General features: G+C 41.6%; 1 protein-coding gene across 6 annotated transcripts in view; it reads right to left on the bottom strand.

The window, feature by feature from the left end:
* Positions 1-1,270: 1,270 nt before the first annotated feature.
* LOC118302911 (transcription factor SOX-6) overlaps positions 1,271-27,424 on the bottom strand; it is a 130,417-nt gene continuing 104,263 nt past the window's right edge. For all 6 annotated transcript variants that reach the window (XM_047331523.1, XM_047331521.1, XM_047331522.1 and 3 more), the window contains 6 exons: positions 25,721-25,898; positions 25,387-25,574; positions 15,448-15,553; positions 8,468-8,641; positions 7,473-7,689; positions 1,271-6,635 (listed from right to left, as the gene is read on the bottom strand). In XM_047331523.1, the coding sequence (XP_047187479.1) occupies positions 6,329-6,635; positions 7,473-7,689; positions 8,468-8,641; positions 15,448-15,553; positions 25,387-25,574; positions 25,721-25,898 (1,170 nt within the window). In that variant the 3' untranslated portion in view covers positions 1,271-6,328. The remainder of the gene's footprint in view (positions 6,636-7,472; positions 7,690-8,467; positions 8,642-15,447; positions 15,554-25,386; positions 25,575-25,720; positions 25,899-27,424) is intronic.

Here is a 27,424-nt window from a genome sequence, read left to right as displayed (position 1 = left end):
TACTGAGAGAGAGCCAGTATGACCAGTTAATCAACCTTTTATATTCAATATTTAATCAATAGCCAGTTCGTCAGCTCATTGCTTTCCATTTTGCGTTTGTCGAGAGTTGTAACTAAACTGTGACTGATAGTGTAGATAATCACGGTCTTGTTTCAAAATGTATTGTACCCAAGAGAAGTGCCATCAAACCCGTAATTGTCCGGACTGTTCCCCACAGAGGTTGTTGCCTGTTTCATTTAGTGCATGTTCATACTGTACACAGCGGGACGAGTGTTCCAGTGTGATGCACTCATTTTTTTCTGAGCAGCAGTTTGTAAGCATCAATGCCCGATGGGGTTTATCAAATGTAGGAATAGTTGTATTTGGCTTTTACTTTTGTTCGGTACAATGTGCCAGAACAGAACCAAAAGATGTACATTCCACCTAATATATCAATACAGACAGACAGAGAGGCACATTGCAAGCCAGCATATCAACGTAATGTCACCTTTTCTTGCTGACGTCAAATTTTGAGACGAGAAAACGCACGTTTGCCTGACTGCTGTTTGCAAAAATTACTCTCATTGACTTTTTTCTCTCTCTTTTTGTGACTAGAGGGAGAGCACCTCTTATCAAAGTCGGAAACATTGTCACCTGCTTTGACACATGCTGCTGAGAAGCATTTTTGACAGTGAGGAAGAAAGCGTCCAAAAGTGTGGCTTCTTTTCATGAACAAGGTTGATGACTGTGCTAGTTGTAATGCAGCCCCAGGTAGATTTGGGAAGATTAGAGCCGCCTGGGTTGCTAAAATCACTTGGTTTCAACTTGGGTAAATGTTTCAAATGTATGTTGGAACGCCTAATTTTACTCTTTTCAAAATAACTAATATTTGGCCACACATTCGTATGAGTTACCTGACTGTAAGCATTACAGGAACAATCAGTTTAAAATCATTAACATGTGTATGTCTTTGAAGTACATTTTACCCGGTTTACAAAAATGGCCAGTGAACGGAGAGAGAGAGGTTTTGTAAAGGGATGGATGTATATAAATGAACAGCAGGCATGCACGTTTGTATACATACGTACATGTCATGATGCAAAGTCTCATCCAGGTTGTCTCCATCTTGTTGAGGATGTCATAAACAGGTCAAAGGGAATTAATGAGGAAAGCAGCAACTTGCTATTTAGACTCGAAATAGCTAAATTTGCACTATATTGAAAGGTCGAAGCGAACAGGTAGAAAAGTGATAGGATGAAGGCCACCACAGAAGAAAGTAATTACTCAAATCTTAAAACAAAATGTCTCTTTAATTTGTAAGTGTCAACAGCAGTACAAAAGATGGAGTGATGTGAGAAGCTTTATGTAACACAATTTCTGTCTCTTTTACAGAAAAGGAGGAAATTCTTGAGGTAAATGAGCTTAAACAGGCAGTTATTCAGCCCACTGTTGCATCGTTACAATGGACTGAGACACACAGGAAATGCTGTTACATTATAATATGCCTGAATTGATCCTGTGTGGATAATTTAATCATATACAGTATCCACATTTCTGTGGTGCCCTAGATGTACCCAAATGTGTCACTCATTGGTTTGTTTCGACATGATATAGTGTATTAATACTACCAAAGCTGAGGAGATTGCTCTCCACACACACCACTGTAAAATTATTCACCTTAAGTTTACCTCACGTCAATACTGCACATGGAAACCAAAGACTTGCTGGTGTACACTTTGAAGCCAAGCAAAACAAAACGAACATAAAAAAAAATCATTTTTTTTCTTTTTTCATTTTAGCAATAATACCCCTAGCAAATATTTGATCTTTTGTACTGTATAAAGAAGAATGTGAACACAAATGTGATGGCAACATTTTTTTTTAAGTTGAATTAAAAACTTTACATTGGACTGTACAAGATATTATGATAAAGTATTTACATATTCAGACATAAACTTTTTTAAAGCAGCAACAGACACTATGTATTTCATTTTCTCTAATAACACCCAAACAATACTTGCCAGGGGCCTAGGTACCTGCCAGGAAGGGAACAAAAAAAATAAAATCAGTTTTCTACGCAGAAAATTGTATCAGGCTGCCAGCATTTTCAAAACAATGGCTCCAGTGATTGAAGAGCCACACACAGTGTTGCTTGAGACAACTCTAAAAAGCAAAGTACCAAAGACAACTTTAAATGTTGCCCTGAACAACAATGTTACACTTCTGAACAGCAGCTAGCATGTCAGTCCAGCATGTCAGTGAATTGTGCTGATTAAATTAACACAGAGAACATTCCCACCATATACATCACAAAGTTCAGACGGAAAAATAAATCAAACTACAGTAAGTAATGTTGAAACAGCATACAAGCTTTTGTCTTCAGTTGTTCATTCAAACCTTTTGCATGTCTAACATGTGGATTAAGAGAAAACTGTGAGGGCTACATATGCAGATGGCTGGATAGTAATGAACATGTTCATTAAAAATCAGGAACATACAAAAAAGATGGCGAGGAGAGAATTAACAAAAAAATGCTCTATGTAGGTGCGTTTTGACACATTGAAACAATAAATATTTGCACGCTCCCACCTTTAAGAAAAATAAATAGAAACATAACTTGTGTTTGAAACAGTCATACACACAAAACACCTTTCTTTTATGATGATAATGTTGATGCAAGCCAAATGCATGCAGATTTTTAAGATGATATCAGCTACTCATGAATTTGCCATAGAATATGAGTGCTGTAATAAACACAAGTGTGGATGTACAGCATACCCGATTGGGGAAATAAAATGTAATCATAATTTTTTACGTCAAATGCTTGTTGTTTAAACGAGTACCGTACTTGTAAAGACTTCTCTACAGTATGTTGAAAAGGCAAATGAGTAAATCCCTTTATTTCAATTGGTTCTGTGAAAATTCCAGACAAGAATCCAAAACTTGAGCAAGGGAGGGGCTTCTCTCTGTCTAAGGTCCAATACTGCTCTCATCCAATAAGCAGATAATTTCAGCATCTACATGAGGTACAGTGACTTGTCAGGTTTTAAAAACATGTACATAATAAAAAGAAATAAAATAGAACAGCCAAATACATAACTTATACTTCACTAATGAACAAAAATATATTTTCCTATGTTATATTTACAATAATATCTAAATGAGATGGTGAATTAACTGAAAAACATTTTTTTTAACTCCAATTCATCAAGCATGTTTTTTTTCTTCTTTTTCCATGATTGTCCATGTTGTTGTTTTACTGACAATTTTAGAGCCAGCGGTGGCTAATAATAAATACAATATGGTGATACTCTACAGTTTCGAATACAATATACAATGCACTGAAGTCTGGCGTTTCTCGGCTAACCGAGTCTGCTGTTGAATTTTCTGCTCGCTTTCTTGTGCTGAGTGTCTCCCCTAGGCAGCCCTGAAGCTTAGAGAAAGTGTTCATTCATCATATGTGTCTTTGCATAAATAAACAATATAAGTAAAGGGGGGGACTCAAATCTGGCAACTGTGAGAGCAAACCCTCGAGTTCAACTGGGGAAATTTGTTCATTCATGGTGTTTTTCCTCAAACAGCTTCACATTAATCAGAATTGATAAAAAATACAATTTATATCCAGTGCTTATAACACTTATGAAACATCGTCTCCTCGTGAGTTTTTGTTGTCATGTCTTTTTCTTTTTTTTGTCTTTTTTGTGTCTCTTGTTTTTTTTCTGTATAAGCACAGTCAAGTTTCAGTTCCGTGAAGAGTCCTTTATAACTATCAGCCAACTAAAGCAATGTGGCATAGTCATTAAAATATTTACAATCACATACAAATCAATCTAACCACCAGCAAACAGGAGCAAACAGCTTAAAAATACTAAACAGGTTGACTTGGAGGGAAACCCACATGGGCTTATTTGTAGGAGAGCATCCTTAAAATGTTTTTTTACCTCAAAATGAGAACAATGTAGAAAACATGTGATGAGAAAAAAAAAGGAATTATCAATGAGTCGGATAAAAAACAAAACTTACAAGACTAAATATAAATGCTTCCAAAAAGTAGGAACAATGCCAACCAGCTCCGAATGGGTATTGACAATAAGAGTTCAGAAGATAACAGTGCTAAAGTGATATAAAGAACCATCCGTACCAATTAGAGCTCGGAGAAAATGCAGTGACCAGCAGTGGGGATCTTGGCCAGTTAAATACATTGACCAGCCATTCAGATCCTGCTTTCGTTCTGAAATGGACAGGTTCAAGGGCAAGGGAGGGGAATAGCTGGACTCATGCATTAATAATGCTGTATTTCAGATGATACCCAGTCGTCAGTCATTTTAATAATCCCCCACAGCTTGATGTACTTGTTCCATCTGCTCGCCAGTGCCTGGTGATTGGGCCGGGGTGGAAGCCCTGTTGAGGCCTTACTTCCAGCACTTTGATGGAAAGCACAATGAGTGACACACACCCCATTTTTATTGTTTCCCATCCCTCCCTGGTGTTTTCTCCTTCTCCGAGCCAGATGGCGCCCCCTGGGTGCTGAGGTTGCCACCGGCAGGGGTCAGAGCAGGGCATGGCAGGGAGGGGAGCCACTTAGACCTTCTGCCCCGTAAAGAGGATCTGAGTCGCAACATCAAGGCCTTGACCGCTAGAGGAGCTTTATCTAGCTGCAGTCTCCAGAAGGTCACTGCTCGTCAGCTTTTTGCTGAAATCAGGACTGTGTCCTTCTTGTTTCTGAGTCATTGCATGTTGTGGATAAGTGCTTTCCAAAAGCTGCTAAGATTATTCGAAATAACTAAATAAGGCTCAAAGGTGACAGAAGGAGAATTTATGTAAGTGCGTGCATGCAAAAATCTGTTTTAAGTTACCTTTGTCACGTGTATATGATGAGGCAATATAAGAAACATGATTCTAGCGTTTGCTCTGTTCAGAAATATCCTCATGAACTACCACTTCTTTTAAGACTGCTCCAGTAATCAACTCATTGCATCAACCCAATGACTGTGCTCTGCTTTAAGACTTCTTAGTGTCAGTTTAAGATTTACAATGTCTAAAAAGAATTAAGATTGGGGGGAAAAATGAAGTTCTCAGACCTAAGACTTTAAACTTGCTGTCCAAATGGGGCTAAAGCGTTTATCAGAACATACTGTAGCTACACATTGTACAACATCAATTTGAGATTGTAATGCCTCCAAAGCTGACTTTCACTGCAGTTCCAATCCCACAGATTGGAGGCCTTTGGCCCTTTAGCATCCTGGCCTGATTACAATCGCTCTGATTAAGAACTTGGTGAGTCAGACTGGGTTGCAGTGCTGGAAACGTGTGAAGGATGCCACAGTACTCTGTGTGGACTGGGATGAGGAAATGAAAGGGCTGGCCAGTTTCATTGATGATCACTGCATTGGGCTCCCTGGAGGACAGCTAGCATCACAAGTTACCACCCAAAGATGTCAAATACTGTAACCTCCTGCAGAGCCTGCTGCTTCCAAGTTCCTGAGTTTCATTTGTTTGTTCTGTCAGGGTAAATTAAAAAAAGACTGGATAATGAAGCTGCATTAAGAGATCAAGAGATTGTCTAAGACTCACGAAGCCTCTCCCAAAAGATTTTTGAAACAACTTGAAATGTTTGGCACTTCAGCACTAAATTTTGTGTTGTAACAATCAAAATCAAAAACATGAATAATAATAATATTAATATTGATTGCAATATTTTCCCCTCAGTAATAAATTGACATCACCCTATATGAATTTTGAGTTATTTTGTATTGGTAATATTTTACTCTTGATTGAAAACATTCACAAGCTGTTGGCTGGCACACTATACCTGAGTGAGTATATTATTCCCATCTTGAACAGTTATATCATATATCAAAATCAATTAATAATTGAATAATTGATAATTGAAGAGGAAAACAAGTTAAGTTACTGTTAAGCATTCAAATCTTATATCAAATATTCATATTTGATTTACATGTGTCAAATATCAAATGTTCAATTTCAAGTTCCATCTTTTGTTCTAGGCATTAACCTCATGTGTTTAAATGTCCATGATCACAATGAAAAAAATAAACAATGAGATTTAAAAAAAAACAAAAAACAAAATCTAAATTACAACAACCAAACTGCTTCACACACTTGAAGAAACACTTAAGACCAAATAGCTTTGATTCTGATAAAGCCACATCTGCATGCTGGCTCCTAAATGATACGTCATTGTTATATATTTTTTTTTTTCAAACATTATTTGTGGTGTATTTTCTTGTTTTCTTTTGCTCTTCCCCTCCCTCAGATCAGACCAGCCCTCGGGGCGTCTTCCTGTATAACCACTGTGTCTGCTTCGGCCTCTTCTGTCAAAGAGGTCTCAGTTGGCGTTGACTGGCTCTTGTGTTTCATTTTCACTGCTATAGTCTGATTTGGGCTCATCCTCAAAATCCTCGTACATGTCCATCTCGTCCACGCCATTGACCGGCTCACTGTTGTTTGCCATCGTGTTGGGCTCTAGCTTCATGTTGTAGGCGGTCTGAATGACGGGAATGGATGGCTCAGGACTCGCCGAGGCACTCGAGCACTCTGATGTCATCTGAGGTGAGGGCGTCGTGGTTGCCATGGTGATGGCCCCAGGATAGACCATACTGGCGCTGGTAGTGATGGGAAGCTGTGGTGGCTGTCTGGATGTAGGAGAAAGATGAAATTAAGATTAATCATCATTTCATGACCTTTGATACAAATTTGACCTTCAAACATGATATGACATGACAGATGGAAAGGGATCTGAAAGTGTTGCTAAAAAAGACAGTACTGCTTAGGGTAGTAGGGCAAAAAATAACTAATATTTTTAAACATATACAGTATATATATAGATACATACTGTATATGTATATATTTAAATAAACTGAGATGCCTGGATTAGGGGTTTCCCACAACAGTCTGCATGAGGCCAGCAGCTCTGTGAAAATGATTTGGGAAAAGAAAGGTTCTCCTGACAGCTCCCGTTTTGAGCTGTTCAGAAACACTACCCAGTTTATTGGTGACATAAAACCAATACGTGGTTAGTGCTGCTCTTGTCTGCTGTTGCGCTGGATGATTGATAGTCCAGCCGCTGAAGCTTATGACTGACATGGGAACACCTGGAGAAGGGTTCTCCTACTAACCACACAGTAAATTAAAGTGTTAAGCTTCAGACTGCTGCCCTCTAGGCATCTGTAAGTCTATACTTACAGCTTATATCCTGTAATAATATCTGCACTTCAAGCTCCATTTACAGACAGCTATTGTCTAAAATTAAAAATCAGAACAGTTAAAAGACCCCTTATAATGGGCATGTCAGTCCCTTGTCTTAAAACCAATAAAGAAGAGATTAATTCAATTCTAGCTTTTGGAAGTTGTATTTATATTGTATGAGAAAAGGCTCCAGGGAGGCAAAAAGCTGCAGTCCCGTTGGTATGTTTTAAGATTGTTCCTGTGTTAGTGTGGTTACATGGTGGATTTTGTGACGGCATGCCTACCCCACAGTGAAGAACTGCCTCATTTCTTGTCGCCTTGACCGCATCATCTGCTTGTACTCTCCAATGCGGAGTTTTTTTCCGTCAATAATGCAGGTTCTCTTAGGCCGCGGCTTGTACTTGTAGTTTGGGTACTTCTCTAGGTGGAGCTTGCTCAGGCGGGCTTGCTCCTCATAGTATGGCTGCTTGTCCTGGTTTGTCATTGACTTCCACCGAGAACCTACATGGTAGATTGAGATTTGGAAAACAAGCAGGGACTTTTTAGTAAAACACATTAACAGATAAATGAATACTCAGAGTCTTTCCAATTCTGTCAAAAGAGCCAATAATGTTTTAGAATTCACAATCCAGTCACATTTTACAACACTGGGTCAGTGCTTGATTTAAAACAGAATCGTCCTTAATAAGGGCAGAAGTTTTCTAGCAAAGTCGTGTGCCAGGATTTATTGTCCATTCAACACCAACCTCTTGATAGCCCTGCCAATGCACATTATCTGAGAGACATGCTTCCATGTCAAATGGTAAGAAACAACAAGATAGCGTAGTAAATACTTCAGCCCTGTGAAGTGTCCTACCAGGTACTGGATGACAGTTCTTTTAACAGCTCTGATGTATGGACTCCAATGCAAAGGGGACAAGACCCATTTAGCCTCTGTCATTTTTCATGACAAACACTTATGGGCTATAAATCCATCTGTGTGCTGAGGTGAATCGGCACACTGGCCTGTGAGATAACACACCTTCCCTCTTATAGATCCGAGCGGCTTTATCAGATCACCTTTACATTCCAGTGTGCTATATCTATATGTAAAAAGCTGAAAATGCTCATTGCTCAGTATGTATGTATGGTATAACCAAAATTCACCCTGATTCAGGAAATCTTATAAAATGTCTTCTACTACTGTTACAGTCAAAAATGAAACGAGCAATGAACACTGCTTGTTTATTACTTTGATCAACATTGAAATATTCTCTGTACTAGATTTAGAAGGTCTTACCCAAAATTTTGCTTATGTTAGAGTTGTGCATGTCGGGGAAGGCCTGCAGGATCTTGCGCCGCTCGTCCTTGGCCCACACCATGAAAGCATTCATTGGCCTTTTAATGTGGGGTTCGTTGTTGTTCCTTCCTCGAGCTTCCCTGAAGACTCTCGCCTCAGTGGATCCAGCACCTCCTGTTGGCCAACAATAATAGGGTTGGGGTTTACATGTAGAGCCATTGACTTCCTTTGACCCTGGAATAGCCAGAGCAGGAACAAGAGGAGAGAGCAAGGCAAGACATTGATTAAATGACGAGCCATTATCAAACTCTCCTTCATCGGCTGCTATCGCAGCTATCATCATCATGAACGTCGTATCAGATGAATGCAGGGCAACAAACCCTCCTTGAGAGCGTAGACATTACATTGAGTAGGATGACTAAACAGGCTTATATTTCATGTGCATAAAAGTGAACACAATGGTCCACCCAAAACCAAAATAGAATCTTGGACTTCAATAGCTGTTAAATATTTTGTCTGCAATTGTTCCCACTTTTATTCTCTGCACCATTCATTTCAGTTAGATATCTGTTGTGTCCATAGTGCCAACATAAATACCAAATACAGGACTTGAGGCAGTCTTTAGGAAAAAAATCACAGAGGGGAAACTGGAAATTAAAGGGAAATCCTACATTCTTTCAAAGTACACTTTTAATACATATATTGTAAGTTGTAAGCACATATATATATATATATATATATATATATATATATATATATATATATATATAAGTAAATTCTGACGTGCCTTCCTCTTCTTTACTGTTTTTCATCTTTCTCACTCTCTTTCCACACACACACACACACACACACACACACACACACACACACACACACACACACACACACAAACAAACAAACCAGGCACACATTTGCAATGAGCTTGTGCCGTTTCTGCAAAGTGCTGGTTCTCAATCAGGGCATTCACAATCAGCATAAGAGAGTTTCTCTCAGTATTAAACTGTACATCAGAGTGATAATGATTTCTGTTTGCATGCGCATTTGCTTGCTTTTATATGTAAGATGTGAAAGAATTAAATAAAAGCACCATGAATATTTAAACAAACAAAAACATGTTGATAAACAAGGCTTGAAAAATAAGACAAAAAAAGCCTTCCATATGCTACGATACATCTTTAATGATCTGAAATCTGGAAAAGAAAGCTCGGGATGACTCATGCATATTTCATCATCCACATGTGATGCCTTCTCATTAGACTATTCCACTAGCAGCCTTGGCACATGTTACCTGGGGTTTGATTTCTATTATTATTTCAGTTTATAAACAAAATCAAACTCTTAATGAGTAATGGAGGAATGAGCGGAGGCATTAATTCAAAATCCACAGATTCTGCTCTAATCACTGACGACGCTGAAGAGTTTGAGTGTCTTTACTTTGGAAAAGCATGTCCTCTTTTCAAAGCTATTACAGAAGACAAGTGCTGAAAAGGCATTACATTAATCAGACACACACACACACACACACACACACACACACACACACACACACACACACACACACACTAACACAGAGAGATGGGGGTGTGTTGGAAGTTGGATTATGCGCATGCGAGTGCATGCGAGGTCCAGCTGCCAACTAGGAAACCTGTTTCTCCCAGTGCAGAGGCATCCCAAATGGATTTTCACCGGCTCATGTCACAGACACTGAGGCTTCTACTGGGAGGCCGGATGAAAAAATGTATGTTCAGATTGTGACTCTACACTAGCTGCTGCCAAGATAATTCGCTCCTATTTGACATAGGATCTAATTCTTGCCAAAGGAGGAAACGATTATAATATGGTCACAAAATAATTAGGGATATTTGTCGGTCTTATCTCAAAATCAGGATTCTTTTTTCAGCAAATGTACATTACAAAAAAGTGGGAAAAGTATACATATAAAATAATGGACATATTTTCAAAGAAGGGTCAAAAAGAAAACATTTGTTTGATCAAAATCAATGTATAATCTGTATTTGTTAATATTTCAAAAATCATTTCAAAAATCATTACTGGCATAAGTTATTCATATTGAAATATTTGACTTAATTAAGTTTTTCTGTATAGAAAGCCTAATCCTCTAAAGTTCTGCTGTTTCTTAGTCCCTACTGCCAAACTAATACACGTATAAAATCCTCATACACTTTGGTAAACACAGAGTCGAACTCTGAGTCCTGTGTCATATTCTGTCTTTGCTTTTGCCTCCTAGAATGCTAAAGGCCTTAAAGCCATCATGAATTCAGAAATAATACACTACCTTCCCTGCCATCGAGCCCCACAGTACGTTAATTTCATTTAGCATGCACTCACTGTACAGGACAAATTGATTTCACTTTGTTTGGTTTTGACAACCATGTTTATTGTGCAATGAAATGTGGTGTGGCGGAGGGCTGACAGTATCCATCAACGCGGGGCAATCTGCTGACTGTCGAGGCCAGATGAAGGTATTCATTAGCTCAGGAGCGCAACGTTCACTCAGACACGACAGCCAGTGTCTGCATCCCGGGATCGCTTGCTGTAATTTACGATGCGTCCCGTGCCATTACTCTATCACTGACACTGATTCAGCAATTTATATACTGGTTTGCATGCATACGGGCAGAGGTGAGCTTCTTATGGGGAGGGGGACAAAACAACTGCCTGCCATCAGCTAGTGCCACATCCATAGTTAGCCAGGAAACCAGCCACGTGACTTGGTTCACTGGAGGGAAGCCAGATGAGGCATGGCACACAGAAAAGTGCCTGTCTGCTACAGAATGCTCAACAGCAGTCTTACATCATTTATTTTCATCCGTACTAAAGGCAGGTGCTGTGCTCTCGGAAGGCCCGCCCTGGGACACCAACAGCCTAACACAGAGTTTGACCTTTGGCCTGAAATAATATCAAAGACATTACTGTAATTGTAATGATGACAGAACACATATGCATGTAAAACTTCCTGGATGGTTAAATGTTGCCCTTCATCCAGCCACTGTAATATATCGGTCTTAATCAGAGGCATCCAGTCTCATGTTTAAGCAGCCAGTCTTAGAAAATCCCTAGAAACTGCATCCTGCAATTTGCCATAACATTGTTGTCTGAAACATCTCTTTCCAATGACAACCACGCCGCTGCTCTGACATTTTGCAAATTAGCATAAACAATATTTTTTTTTCCAGGAGGGGCAGGGCATTAAGGAATCAGTTAGTTAGGTGTGTGATTGTGTAAATAAACACAGATGTTTAGCAGTGACAGGGGTAGGCCCCCTGGGTGGTAGCTGGGGAGGGAGCAAAACAGAGGCAGTGTCGCTTAATAGAATTTATTGTGATTCATGAGGCCTGCAGCTCAAGTGTGACAGAGTAATATGAGAATCCCTTTTTAATTTGTGTCTCCTGGAAACGCTGCAGATGAGCAACATGAATTACAGTGAGAAAGAATGATTGTGTGTGTGTATGAAGGTAGGACGGGGGGGGGGGGATAACGAGGAAGCAGAAAAAAAAGAAGGAGAGAAGTAGCTTGAGAATGTAGTGAGGCCCAACAGACTATCACACCTGTGAGCTGCAGGCTCAGACTCGACCATGTACCAAGCCAGAGGGTAGCACTGCCCCAGCCGTCCCCTCTCCTGCTCCTTTTCTTCTCCTTACTCATCTTTGTTCTGCGGGCAGACACATAATGTCACCCAGGAATCCGCTCAACAGGATGAGCCTCGGTGAGCAGGCAACAATCACGCAAACCTGCCAAGCCCTCCCTGTTGGGATCAACACATCACCTCCGACTGAAGGCATTTGCTGCTGACAATAGAGCCTCTCCCTCCGAGCACGATCAGGCGAGATTAATGTGTATGGACAGACAGGACGCAGCTCTCAGTGCCCCTCTAGCCTGAGCTCATAGCATGCTAATTAAACCATTACCAATTACAAGTCATAAAAGCCAATATATGCAATCCAATTTTTTTCTTTTATGTAAGGAAGATTTCAGTGTTCTGGAGCATGTGTGTGTGTGTGTGTGGTTTTTCTTTTTTTGTGTGAGTGCACACACTCGTTAACTTGGGAACAAACGGGCAACCTGTTTCAACATGCTGGCTGTGGCTTTCACTTTTGTCCGCTCTATACCCTCTCCAGTGCATTTAGCCTAAAAGTGGCGTCTAATCTTTCACAATATCCCAGCTTTTCACTCACAAAAGGAGATTCATGCACACACGAACACGCACACACACACACACACACACACATACACACACGCGCGCACACAAAGAAAAACAGACAACGCACAACATGTGCTCTGTTGGGGTTACATTTAAATTTGCCGACTTCAAAAAACAGCTTTCTTATTGATTGTGTTGACCTATTCAACTATTGTTGTTTGTGACTTAATAAACCATTACAGCCTCCTCATCTAAGCTGTCTTCAAGGAAAAGTCCTCGTCAATAAAAGCCAGCGCTCGAGTCCCACGGCCTCAGTGCAAGAAAAGTAGCAACAAAAAAAACCTCTTCAAACAATCAACATATATAAAAGTTCAGAACAGCTCAGAGCTACTGAAGTAAAGAAACCCATCATCATCATCAGTGATCTGTAACAACAATGCAACACTTCTCCCTCTCATCCTAGTCCACGAGGACTTTGTTGAAGACACTGTTTGGCTGAAGCTTCGTCTTTTCTCACTCTCTGGTTGATATTATCACACTGGGCGTTTAGATTCATTCTGTTTCCTGCCTCCACATATCTCTCAACAACCTCTTTGTTCTCTGTGGACCCTCAGTGACGGGGGGCGGTTTAGACAAACACTCAGCCTCAGCTACACTGCAACTTTATACTTCCATATGTGAATGAACAAAGGGGCCCGTCTGCACTGGGGCCTTTGTGGTATTTTGTAATATTTTCATCAGAGCCTAAAAAGACCTAATGAATTTGCGGTGGGATCGCACGTGTGGCTCGTGGCTTTGTAAAACGAAAGGACATTTTATCCATTTCCATTCCTTTGCCACTTTTTTTCCAATCTTATTCGTGAGCGACTTAGGTTGCTGCATGCTTTGCAAATATTAGCTTAAGCAACCTAAAGCTTTTCTGTGAACTGCTGTGATGACAGAGGGCCGCTGTACACTGGGCCTGCTCAGTGTGGCGGCTCTGTTCTGGAGGGAAAGCTGCTACACACCAAGGGGCTTTCACACCCTATGTAAGGGCTGGGAGGTACACCCAGTAATTTTCCTTCTCAGGAAACACCAAAGTACATACAGTGTGTTCGGAATTACTGAGGAAAAGTGTGTTGGAATACAGAGACCTTCCAAATTGATTTTCCCCCCTCTTTGGCCTGAATGCTCCCAAAATAATTACATTTATGATTTAAATTATGATTTCCAAAAGTATTCGGTAGAAACTGACTTGGCAATTTGTAGGTCAGAGGACACCCAGATGCCTGGATTAAAACAAGCTTGGGTGAAAAGAAAAATACTTTTATGATGTGTTGGTCATATATAACCACTGCTTCTGAAGAATAAAAAACAGCTATATTTAAACAACTGCAATTTGTAAAACTGACATAAAAAAAACAACTTGTCAACCTTATTTTAACCCTGACATCTGTATGACCTTTGTCATACTAGGTTAGTAAAGAAAGCATAAATATGAGGCAGTACTGTGTTTTTCTATTTATCAAGGTATGTCAGGCTTGACGGGGAGAAGAAAATCCTCGCAATAAGGATAGACATGTTTCAGAAGAGCAAACACTTTGTGGTTCACATCGTTCGGCTGTATGTGTTTTCCTGTTGGTGAAGCTGAAAGAGACGGGCAGATTTATTTGTGGCGTAAAAGCAGAAACATTGACTGTGTGTTTTGAGTTATGTGCACTGCCGTGGCTCCCAGCCGTTTCCCCCTGGGAAGAGGACCTCTCCTCTCCTCTAACCTCTGCTCGCTCCTAATCCATAGCCCACTGGGAACACTGATGTGAGGCGTCTGACGCGAGCCTTTCCCTCAGCCCTGAGCAGGACTTAAAAGGACACAACTGCCCTGGTGTGCGCTCCGTTTCGGTCCCGACTCCACAGCAGCCACAGAGTGAAGGTTCCCACTGAGAGAATGAGCACTGGCTGGATGGGTGGGATGGGCTCTGCTGCTGTGGCTCACATGGGAAACATGTCAATGAATCCACTAAATGCACCTCTAATTCTCATCTTCAGGATTGGGTGTGATGTGAAACGAGACGAGTAGAAAGAAGACGTTGGCTTTTCAAACATTTTCATGGGAAGTTAAAAATCTTTTTTTTTTAAATATCTAAAAGTCATGTGGCCGGTTTTCTGGGTGTTTGAGTCTTTTATAAGTGTGAACCAATTATGAAGAAGAATTTCTTTCTAAAACTGATGGGAAATGTGTCTAAGATGCTATTTAAAGCTGTCGTTGGGTTACATTGTCATGAGAAATATCTTTCCCTCTGCCTTCAGACTCTTCGGGGCATCAAAGATGAGTCAGAAACATTTTCCTCTTTGCTCTGGCTCTGAAGTGCCATGGAAACTGCCACAAATATTTATGTCGGACAAACATTGGTGCACTGTGGTACTCCTTGCTCCTGTGTAGGAGCCAGCGCCACAAAAGGAGATGACGCTTTGTCACACTGGTGCAACCCGAATTTACACCCCTCTGCCCAGGACCTCAAACGAGCACAACAGCAACAGGAGCCGAGCTTGGAAAAAAGCCAGCTTTGTCCTTAGGCTCCCCTTGTCCTCCGCTCACCTACCTGTGAAAATCTCTGAGCCACGGCTCCTTTTCAAGCGGCGTTCACCTTAACCCCCACATATCTTTTACACACACACATGCACGTTTTTATGCACACACCCATAGAAAACCAGTCTAATTCCCAAAACACATAAATTATCAGTCTTCATCAGCCATCAATACTCCTTTTGCTTTCAAGGCTTAGAAATTGTCCGTCATCAGATGTAGAAGTAGAAGACATGAACTGAAATATGGCCTTACCATCTAGATCCTCAGGCCTGGTGAGGTCAATAACTCTGTGGCCGATCTTCCCGTCCTCACCCAGCTTGCCGAGGTGGTGTCCAATGCTCTCGTAGTGCGCCCGCTCCTACAGGGAAATGCAAACAGTCAGGTAGTTGCACATACATACACATTTTTACAGTGATACAATGGTAAAAAAAAAACATCAGGAATCCTAAATTTTGAAAGGAAAAGAAGTGTCTTTGATAAATGGAGGTTCCTTTGAAGAGCTGCTCTTTTGACATCAGCTCGATGTAGCTTTCTCCTCTCTCATCTCTCTATTCAGCAGCTGCTATAATGGATGACAGGAGGCAGAGAGACAGTGAGGGCCAGGGGTGCTGTAAATAGATTTACAGAAGGATACTTTGTGATCCCGAGCACACAATGGGGCCGTGGCCCTCTTTGCAGTGCTCAGATTTTCCTCTGTAATCTTCTCCTTACATCCTCCCTTCCAGTCTACAGCGCCCAGAGCTCAGCGCCCATCATTTATTCAGAGTTCATGCTTTGGAGAACACACCGTGTTTTCCCGTTTGTCATGTCGCTTTGTGCTCAGATTAAACTTGGCATCATGTTGTACTTGATGCACAATGAAACCCTGTCATTCAGCGCTCCGTGACAATATTAAATGTCATGTCCGTGTGCATTTACAGAATAAAATAACAGCTTTCGGGGGGCCTCTGAATAGTTGCTGCACATTACACTTAATGTATTATGCAAGGGGAGAGTGCCGACTGCTGCTGGCTCCATTGTTGAATGACCTACTTCCTCAGTGAATACACAGGGCATTAGCAAAGGGCTGTCTTCTTCTGTAAAGTCTCAACTAGGAGATGGACACTTTGACTCTGCATGATACAAATAATCTCCCCCTTTGCCTGGCTGACACTAAAAGCAGATATGTTGCCACCATTCAGGAAAAAAAAAATCATTTGTTTTACTCTGAGGCGGAGCGTTCAGTCTCTGCTAAAGATATTCTCTCTGCACTGACCTCTGCCTCTTTCTTTTCAACACGTCTATCACATGCTGTCTGAACAGATACTCAGGTAGAGTCCTCACACAACGCTAACAGCTCCCCTGCCACACACACAGACACCCACACACACATTAATCTTTCAGCCCTTTCTTTGCGATGCTTTGCACAGTTGTGTTGTCTTTTCCACTTTTCTCCCACTGGGAAGTTTCTTTGTTTCCCAACGAAACGGAGAAGGTGCTAAAATATTTAGCAGACCTAACCATTGTGAGTTGAAATATTTATTTTTTACAGCTGCATTTGATTTATTTTGTTGTTGTTGTTGTTTTCCCCTGATAAATAAAACCAACAAAAGCCACAAACGTCTATAATTACAGCACAAAAAAAAATTAAGAAATCTGTCTAATGTATTTTTGCTTTTGTATAATCATTTTTTTGTTAAGATGACAAGATGAAGGATGGAGATAGTTTTAAATCCATTTGAAGGCCTTTCACAGTATTTTGATTTTCTTCATGCTTTTATTTATTCAAGAACTATTCCTCAAAAGAAAGGACTGCAAGAGAGAGATGGAAAGAGTGCCGCAATTTACCATCATATTTGTAGGAGCAGTCATTATTTATAGCCAGCTGAGTGATTCTGATATACAATTAACCACTACCTGCTTATGGCCTGTGATTAGAGCCTGTCTGTCTGACGGCCCTGTGCTTACTTAAGTGTTTTCTAATTATGACATATGCGGTGGTCCCTGCTGGGAAAGAGGATGCTTTGTAAAGGGAAGATGGAGTAGGGAGCCAGTCTTGGTGTCACATTCTGTGTAAAGCAACACATGCGTGAGCATGCACGCACACGGCGCCGTATTCATCACCCGGCCAGATTATTGCTCTTAATGAAAGAAGCCAGCAGCCCGATGACAAGGTGACTGATGTGTGATTAGCTGGGTGGGCAATGGTGCTGCTTTAGATGCTACTTGGACAGTCCACTAGGAAGACGCAGTGTTCACGGTACTGTATATCTGTAATAAAGTCGTCATCTCGTCCCTCTTCCGTGCTTCGCCGGCCCCCCCAGATCAATCAAGTCCTTTTATAAGCTCATGATCATTAAGCATCATGTTGGGCTGAGAAGGAGAAAGAACCGGGGGTCATCAATCAATGGGTTTCATTAATAACTAGCTCACTGTTCACTTCCCTTCCCGTATGATTAGTGAACATCAGCACATTAGACATCCTGGGTAGAAGACCGAACGAGGCTCTTGTTTGAGCTCGCTTCTTCTTTGAGGTAGCTTCACTTCATTTGACATCACACGTATGGCGGGGCTTCTTGTGGTTATATAGAGAACATGTACGTGCACTTTATACGAGGCAGCATTATATCTACTGTAATATAAAGGTGTGGTGACAGTAAGTGTCCCTCCTTCCCTTGTGTTATCTATGCTAATTAATATCGGACTATCTGTGCAATATGGTACCACAAATTTTCATAAAATTTTATATACTGAGTTTAATATACTTATTGGTTATAAGTTTAGTAATTTATCTCTGCAAATTAGAATTATAGTTAAAATTAGGGCCGTAAATTATCTGTGCGGCATCAGGGTTTTGTTTCAAGGCTGGAAAATATTCAGTGAACTAATGCTACTTTACTGCCCACGCATCAAGTGCTGTGATAAATTAATGGCACTTTTATTATTTTATAGTGTCATTAAATTTTTACTGATCACTCTGACAAAGAGAAGTAGCAAAGGACATGCAGTATTTAGGGAAGCCGGCCTTCCTGCCAGGAAGAGAGCAGGGGAGAGTGAAAGGGAGGGAGCCCATCAGTATATGGCTGATATAAAAAAGGTATTTATAATGTGCCGTGCAAGGGAATATTAAAAAACTTTGAACACAGACACACACACACACACACACACACACACACACACACACAAAACACGGAAAATTAATGTTGCTAAAGGCTCAAAGGCCTCTGAAAGAAACGGCACATAAACAAAGTGGAATGAAAGAACAAATCAAGGATGGCGAGAGGGGGTGAAGATAAAGAGACAGGAAACAAAAGATGTAACTGTACACATTATTCCTCTCCCACTCTGACCACGACCGCTGGCAAGCAACCGGTCCCTCCTTCAAATGACTTCAGCATGCAGCTCTCCACCCCACAACTAAAATTATAGCAGCGCTCTCCGAGCTGAAGTGGAAAACTGCCACCCACTGTAATCTCATCTGCCCTGCCAGTGCAGCCTTTTGTTTTTTAAGGTTTTGGTAAGAGATGCATTTTGTTCAGTTGCACATGGTTGCCCAGTGAAGTCACAAGCCAGTCCAGTGAAGTTGTGAGTCACTGAGGAAGCGAGAGAGAGAGGCGCATAAAGAGGATAGATAGCGGAGTCTGTGGAACTTCTTGGGCGAGGGAACCTAAAAGAGCCCTTGTCAGTACTGTAAAGAGAGCTTTAATCTGGCCGGCCACAGAACATGTGCCGGAGGCCTGCTGCTCTGCCCACAGGGTGTATTCTGGGCAGAGGCGGGTGGCGGACGGCCCCGTGTATTGTGCCTTCTCCTGCTCTGTATTTAGGCAACGCACTACCAATGCCGACGCTCCTTTACTCTCTCCTTTGTAAATAGCTCAAGGCTATAGGCAAGAGCCATATGGTCCGAGATTGTTCAAATACGGATGAACGAAGAAAAAAAATACACTCAATAGTGAGGAGTGAGGTAGACTGTGGCGCAGAGCAGTGTTCAGTTGTTTTTGGGAGTCAGCTCAGTTCGTTGGGTGTCTGTTTGTCTGAATGACTTAATACGTTTTCAATTAACATCATAAGAAATAATAACAAGAAATCAATTTTGTGTAAAACATGACTGTGCTGTGGCTCGAAGTTAAGAGTTAGGCCAAGGTGAAGAGATGCTCAACTGAACCAGGTAGTAGTCACGGCAGAGACGTTTGGACACTTTACTTTTTAATCAGTCCAATGTGTTGTTGTTACCTTGAAATTAGACAAACCCGGCCTGTGTCCAGGTTCAAAACATCCTTTACTTTATTTTGTTATGTTTCAGTTCATTATTAAATACATATTTGTCTCGCTCGTCATGACTGATAGTAATTAACTTCAACTTCTTTCCTCAATTTGTGTGATTTTGAGACCAAAAAGATCCTCTCCATGTTGAAAAAGCCACGTTTACTCAGCAAAACATCCTGACGTTGAAATGATTATCTGAAGAGAAAACTGCTTAATTTCTTTCAGGCAGCTGGCAGGAACGTTAACGATTTAGTTCTTCCCCAAAAATTACCAGTTGACAACTGAAAGCAATATAATAGTCTGGTTATTTTTTGGCCATGAGTGTATGTATATACAGTAAATTATATGTTTAGCCCTTTCTGTGAAATCTGACAGCGATAACTGCTGTAATTTCTGAGATCTCTGAGCTGTTGGTAAAATATTTCATCCGTGTTTCCTTCAGATTGGAAAGTATAAGATGGCATGTGTTTATAATTTTCATGATTGGAACCTTCGACAGCTGCAGGAGCCTAAACAGCCACGTACAGTATGTTTGATAATCTGCTGAACTGGCTCTGGTTATATCACACACCTGGTATGTGGCAAGTTGAAGTCAGTGGCTCTCTGACCACAATATAGGGCTTTGTGTATCAAGTGTCAGTCATCACTGTGGTCTGCAGCCCTCAGAGTCTCCTCTCGGAGTCTAAGTCCCTCACCAATCTGTCCCAGCCGGGATGGAGACAAAGACTGCACTTCACCGGGCTGCAGCTCCTCGCAGCTCAGCGCCTCATCTGTTTTGTATTTTTATTGTAACCAGTTGCAATGTTATTTATAAGTCTGCAGCTTTCCAGTAGTTTTTGCTAGTTTTGAACCATTTAAATGTTAAGTACATCCAGCCATGCGGTAAACCCACAGCTCCTTTCATTCAGGCTGTTGCTCTCTCTTTTTTACCCTGAGCTCTCCCTTTTTTACCCTGAGCTCTCTCTTTGCGAAGCCTAATGCAGGCAGCAGCAGAATCAACAGTAGCAGCCACAAAAGGCTGGCGTCTGTTCTGCAGTCGTCGTCCTCAGCATCACAAGGAGCAGAGATGGCCAGCTATTCCAGTCCCACTTGGAATGCCAGGCCATCACCTCATTTGTTTAAAACGGAGCGAAGAAAGGCCTTTAATTAAATTAAGGGGCTTAAGCGGTGTAAATAAAAAATGGCGAGCTAACCCCACTCTTGGCTTTGTGCCGCCTAAATGTCTATTGTTTGTTTTTATTAACATTCATAACAATCATTATTTGAGTTGTTTCTTTCGTTGGAGGGGAAACAAGTCAAACTCTTGTCAAATATATACATGAAATCAAAACAATTGTATTTAATTTTCAATTAACACTCTGATGTGCTGGAAATGCCATAATTTTCAGAGTGAGTAGTATCTCAGCCCTGTGACACATGTTTAGGTTTTATGTTCTCCTCCACACTGCTGAGACCGTTTGTGTTGACCTCATGTACTTTTACGGGTTTCCAGTCCTCAATGATCCATCACTGTACTTTGGCTCCTCCAGGGAATGTGAAGTTGAGCTGAAATCTGCTGCTTTATCAAACACTCCAGGTTGCAAACAGCAGGATATGAGAGACTGCAGCATTACCAAAACCCCTTTCACATATCGACAAAACCTCAAGACTTGTTGGACACTGGAGCCATTATGTTCCTACCGCAACAATACCGTAGACTATAAATGGTCCTTTTGTGGCCTATTCTTTCCCTCGCTCTTTGTCGTATGTGCCTTGATGTGAGCGCGGCATCACAGGTCTCCGCCGCTGAGGCCAGCAGCTTTTCTGAACGACTGCAGCAGGCCCGAAATTCGTGTAGAAAATAATGGAGCCACCATCGCCAAATGACCCGACCAAGATGCAGCCTTGATGTCTTTCTGTGGTAGAGCAAAAGACCTGACCTGGACCAGGAGCCTTGCAGGAACACACACACACACACACACACACACACACACACACACACACTCGCACAGGCGCATATTATACAGAGTCATACATTATTTTTACTCTTTTGGCAAATGTGAACAATTGGACAAAGCATTAATGTAAGCAATCTTCACAATAGCACTTGCTGGCTACAGCCAGTGTCTGGGAGCTGAGCATAATCTAATTTGGATGGGCAAACCCTTGTATGCCAAGGATTTACATTGCAGCCAAAACCCCTTGGTTTGCAATTTCCAAGACAGCAGTCGAAAAGGAGCAGAAAATTGCTTCCAGGGCTGCGGACCAGACAAGATTATATTCAAAGTCTTTGTGAGGGCTTTGCCTGAATAGGGCCCTGGCATGACACGCACGCACGCACGCACGCACACACATGCAGGAGGGAACAGTATAACCACTATAACCAATAGGTTAGGAGTCTGGATTTTGTGGAGCACCACTGTGAGCGACATTTGAATATTTACAGGCTGAGCTTTGGGATATGGGAGATGGACAATTGCAGTCATCAATACAGAGGAGAGAAGGTGCTGCAGGGCAGAAAAGGGCAGTTCAATAGGTTAATACACTGGCCTTTCACCTTTTGATTCTAGTTAGGGACATGTCAGCAGAGGAATATATTTTATCTTGCACAACCTCCCAGACATCACATCGCACACATCGCACACGTCTCCCTGACACAAAGCGAGGGAAATGGATGCATCAGTGTAGAGATCAGTCATACTTGACTATACAGGGTCCAAAAACAAGGATGGGCCATTGCCCCAGGGCCAATGCAGCCACATGACTGGTCTGTTATATTTCAAAATATGATAAATGTGACTTTTCTTTTTCTCTGCTTGGCCACTGACTGACTTTCATTTCCGCGGTGGAAACCACCTCAGACAGGGAATTGCCACTGTGAACACAGGCTTAGCATATGAAGAGAAATAGGTTTTGTTTCTTTCACAGTTGCTGAGGCTAGAAATTGAATCATCACTATCGTTCACTTGTCTGCACTTGACTTGTCTAGTTTTCTATTGACAAGATTTATGTATAGACTCGACTGCTACTTGAATTTAGACTTTGGCTTTTGTTGTTTGCTTTTCCCACAATGTGACCAGTGACATTAAATGTCAAATATGTATCGCTTATTTTATTCAAGCTGTATGGACTGTTTGTATACAACGAGGGCCACATGGGACAAGTTAGTGTTTTGGTATTCACCTCCAACCATGACCCTGAAAAACAGCACGGCCCGTTAAAGCTACAGCCCATAATAGAGGGAAACAATTCAAATGGTTACAAATGGATTAAGATGTATTTGACTGTAGGCTTGCTGGTGCATTCAAGGTAAAAGCTTCCACTGGGTGAGGAGGAGATGGTAAATAATGGAACAAAGTAATTGCCCTCTGCAGACAATAATATCTTTAGATAAATATTTCAAAAAGGTAAATTGCAGAAGGGTTGTAAAAGGTTTTATTGTACTGATGGGGGATATAGTAAAAACAGACAAATAAAAAGACAAGCAAGAAAAATCTGCTCCTGTAAAGCATGAATATTTTACATGTCCTCAGGTTAAAGGCTTGTATACTGTTGGAGCAGATAGTCTGATTTACACCATGTTCTCCTAGGTCAATGGTCCAGGGAGGGGAAGGGGGAGGGAGGGAGGGGAAACTAAAGCCATGTGATAAAGGTTAGGGAGGAATGCATTGTACTGTTCAGACACACTTTGTATGAAAAGATGAATTGATCCATCTGTAAGCAGCACTTAGACCCACTCCTCTGCCCGGTCATTACAGTGGGATAAATCAATATTTAATATCCCCCTCTAACAGCCACACTGGATGATCTTAACCTCTCCTTAATCCCATTTATGTTACCTTTCCAGAATCTTCTTCGTGCAAGCTCTCACTATGATAAACTTCCAAACAAGAGACTTGGAGGGGAGCTATTAAGAACCACACCATATTTATGTCAGGTGAGGCACCTTCTTGAAATATTAATATTCTGAAACTGACCAAAGTGAAAGCTTTTATCCGTGGCATTCAAACCTTTCTAGTCCGTCGGCTTGTATCAGCAAAAGACTCGCTCTCCTTCGCTCTCATTTCGCCGCTGAATTACAACCTGCTGTTCTTTATTGCAGCCAAAGGATGAAAATGATGGGGCAATTCTTTTAGCTGACTTGATAAAGCGCGCCTCTAATTTCACACCGTCGTAATAGGACTGGTGTCAGTGGAAGTAAGAGGTGACAATACCTCACTGTGATTTGCATGAGCCAGGCCGTCAGGCACGCGCCTGGTTAAGGTGTCATTCAAGACAGATAAAAAATGATGTAATTGAAACGGAAGCATATTACCTGAGGTGGCGCTTTCAATTATTGATATTGGTCTTTGCAATGAACCCATGTGAAGTATGTATGTAAGTAAGTAATCACATTTTCCAGCAGGACATATTCTAATTATTTTGGTATTTCAATTTTGTGCCGTCAAAACTATGACTTTACCACTAAACTCAATTCTTAAATTCTATTTCTGTTCATGTCCCCCCACCCCCAATACACACACACACACACACACACACACGCCCACACGCCCGCCCGCCCGCCCACAAACACACAAACACACGCACACACACACACACACACACACACACACACACACACTCACTCTCTTTCTGCTTTTCTTACAAAAGGTAGATTACAGGTGAGGAGTGACTGATTATTTCAAGCAGAAAATCCCTTTAAAAAGCCTCCTCCCCCTCTGAGACGACTGCCTTAACAAAGGTTCAGAGGAAAAAATTCAGAGGAAACAAAATTAAATCCTACAATACACAAAGCGGGGAGTGAATAGACATTAGCTCTACCTGCTGAGGTAGTCGTGCTTCCTGTTGTTAATAGCTCTTTACTTGCATTGTTCATTTACTGCTTTCATGTACTAACAGATATGTGTGCGTGTGTGACAACAGGCGCACCTGAGTTGGGAGGCGGCTGCACTGGCTTCCATGACTGAGACTTGAGAATATGGTGCTTTAAGCACTCCTGGTAAAAGATTCACATAACATGTTGCAGCCAAGGCGAGGGAAGACGAAAGAATTGGGGGAGGGAAAAAAAAGCTTAAAATTGAATTTTGGGCAGGAGGTCTCTTCTCTGCTGGCTGTTTGAGGGGTAAGTGGAGGGGAGGCTCCGTCTCTGTCCTCTCTGTGGGCTGCACTAATTTATTAGCTTCACTTCAGTAAGAGCATAGTTGATTGCCACCTGCATAGACAGTGATCTCTTCCAAACACCAAATTAGGGAGGAAATCAAAATAGATATTCATTGACTTTTTTACATATACATTGACCTAGTTGAGGCTGTTGGTTGAAAGTGTCAGGTGCTGAAATATTAATGAGCATCGCTCCCAGTTCCTGCCTGCTCCTCACAGCCAATTGGCAACGTGGCATCAAGCTGAAGAGAGGAGGACTGCTTTTTTTTCTCTCCTTGATTGACTCATCGATTGAAGATATTTTTAAAGGGAATCCCTGGGAGTGTGTGCTCCTGGTACAAAGCAGCCCCATCCCGTGTCAGGGGACGGAGAGTGCTGCGAGTCTGCTTTAATTGGGCAGAGACTTCAGAGTCTTCTTTAACCCGCACCGGGCACTGCCATGGCCTGTCACGGCCCTCACACCCAACATCAACAACGCCGAGGCCCTCTAAACACGCACACACAAACATATTCATACTAATTAAACACATATGTACACACTGAACTATGCCAGCTCTTATCAATATGACCACCCTGGACATGGATTAAAGGAAAATTATTAAGTCTTAAGAATGACTGCTGTGTTAAAATCACCATGTTCCACTTTCTTTAATAGTTTCACTACTTGCAGTGAGAGCTGAACTCTCTTGGTGGTCAGCTGCTTGTTTTTTTTGTTGTTTTTTTTGCTTCACGGAAAAAGCTTGCAATGGAGCAGACCCGAATCAGGAAAAAAGGAGCCACAGACGACGGTTTGATAGTAGTCCTAACCTTGTCAACTCTGCAGTTATTGAGGCCCACTGAACTGAGGGCGGACAGCTTCGCCTCCATGCCCTGCTGGTGATGTTGCAGCTGTTCCCTCTGGATCTGCTCCCTCATTTTCCGAGCCTCCTGGATGGCCTTCATCACTGTGTCCTGGTCCCCGAACAGCGCAGTGGAGTTTAGGCTGGACAGAATATCTGCACACACAGAAAGAGAGAGAGAAGACCTTGAAATGTGGTTTTCCCAGATGTGAGTGCAAACTGTATGTGTGTGTTGGAACTGAGTAGAACTGTGTGTATGCGCGGTGCGTGTTTGTGACGTGAAGGCACTCGTGAGTCCTCACCCAGAGATGAGCCCCGTCCCAGGCCTCCAAGTGGGCTGGGGAGGCCACCCTTTCCGAGGAGACTGTTGGGGCTGTTTTTACTGCCAGGGAACAGGCTCTGTGTCGGGGATGTGGGGGATTTGATCAGTTCTGACGTCTTTGGCCGAGCAGACAGGTTGAGCGGCTGTGTTCCTTCCTCCTACGGCAGCAGAGATAGGAGTATGAGAAAAGACAGATGTGAATAGGTGGCCTCTCCCCTCCCCCCTTTGGGGGAGCTCCGGATTCCCAGACAGCACAGTTCCTCTCTGCTCCTGGTTAATTAGAGGATCCCTATCCCGACCCACACCTCCTCGCTGATTTTTCCCTCTCTCCTCTCCGCTCGTACACCCTTCCTCAGGAGCAGTGTAGCTGCGATGTTCCTCACAGTTGCCCAGCGCCTTTGTTCACACTAATTAAAGCAGATTCTGCCTCTCTGTGCATCTTCATCTGTTCTCCCTCTCCTCCTCTCCGCTGTCTGTGTCTGCACTCTAGTTCGGAGAATAAATAATGACCAGATAACGGCGGTGCCAGTGATCAAAGACAGCTGTTCCATTCATCAGATGTCGACTTGCATTATCTACTTCATTAACTTGTTTTCTAATTTAATTCCTCATTTGTGCATAGTTGGTCTTATCATTTGCTTTGATATGCCTAATCCTAAAAAAAATATGATATGATGCGTGGGGAAAAAAACCTGAAACCCTGTGTAGTATTGAGATGAGGTCAATGGACGATGCGTGTGTTTGGTTCTGTATTTGCTGGGCTTGTTGCAGCCTTTTAGAGCAGTTAGTGATGTGAGATGAAGAGCACTGTTCTCCGAGGTGCCGTCCTCAGCATAACAGTTTAAAAACCAAACTCTTACAAGTAGGATAAATGCACCCAAAACAAACGTAACCTTAATCAACCCCAAATTAGTTACTGTCGGCAATATGAGCAAAGCTGACTAATTGTTTAAATCACAATCACAAAATTAATGATAAATTAATTTTAAAATATTTTCTTAAATTTTATCATTAGAATTGAATTAATTAAATCTCAGGTCCCTATTAGATATTCAATCACCTTAGATATAAAAAAAAATTCTAAGATGATGAACATTGACGTGAACAGTTGGCTAAAAGACAAAAAAAAAGTGTGTTTAAATGAAAATAAATTCTGGATGATTTTGAAAAGAAACAACTCAAACATTTGCATCACAGATGAGAAATAACATTTGCCCAGTATAAATCTTGTGCATGTGTGCGTGTGTGTGTGTTCTGTCTTTTAAATCAGATTAGGGCTCATGCTGTCGTTCACAGTATTTTTCAAAGCCCAAGTGTCTCCTTGTCCAAACATATGGCTCAAGCATAGACTGCCCCAAGGCCTTGTTATTGCTGTGCCACTAACAGTTTGCCACGCAGTGAAGCTGAGAGCAGACAAACAAAACTAAAGGCAATCTGATTCCACTGGAATGTGGATGCATATGGGAGGATGCCAGCAAATGTTTGCTTTCTATTTATATATGATTCACTTCATTTAAATCCCTTAATTTTATCATATTTGGCAATATTTGTAATATTTGGCAAGGACTGGTTTGTTAATTTTGGTCTAGTCGGCGTCCATGAGTTCGCGAAAACTCCTTAGGGCATCTGAATCTTTATCGATAAATAAAGAATTGTACTAAAGTGATAGAATAAGTGTTGAGTG

This window comes from Scophthalmus maximus, chromosome 4 (assembly GCF_022379125.1).
Source record: "Scophthalmus maximus strain ysfricsl-2021 chromosome 4, ASM2237912v1, whole genome shotgun sequence".
In the NCBI taxonomy this organism is placed as follows: Eukaryota; Metazoa; Chordata; class Actinopteri; order Pleuronectiformes; family Scophthalmidae; genus Scophthalmus; species Scophthalmus maximus.
Note: the sequence above shows the minus strand (reverse complement) of the source record. Positions and strands in the feature narration are given on the sequence as shown.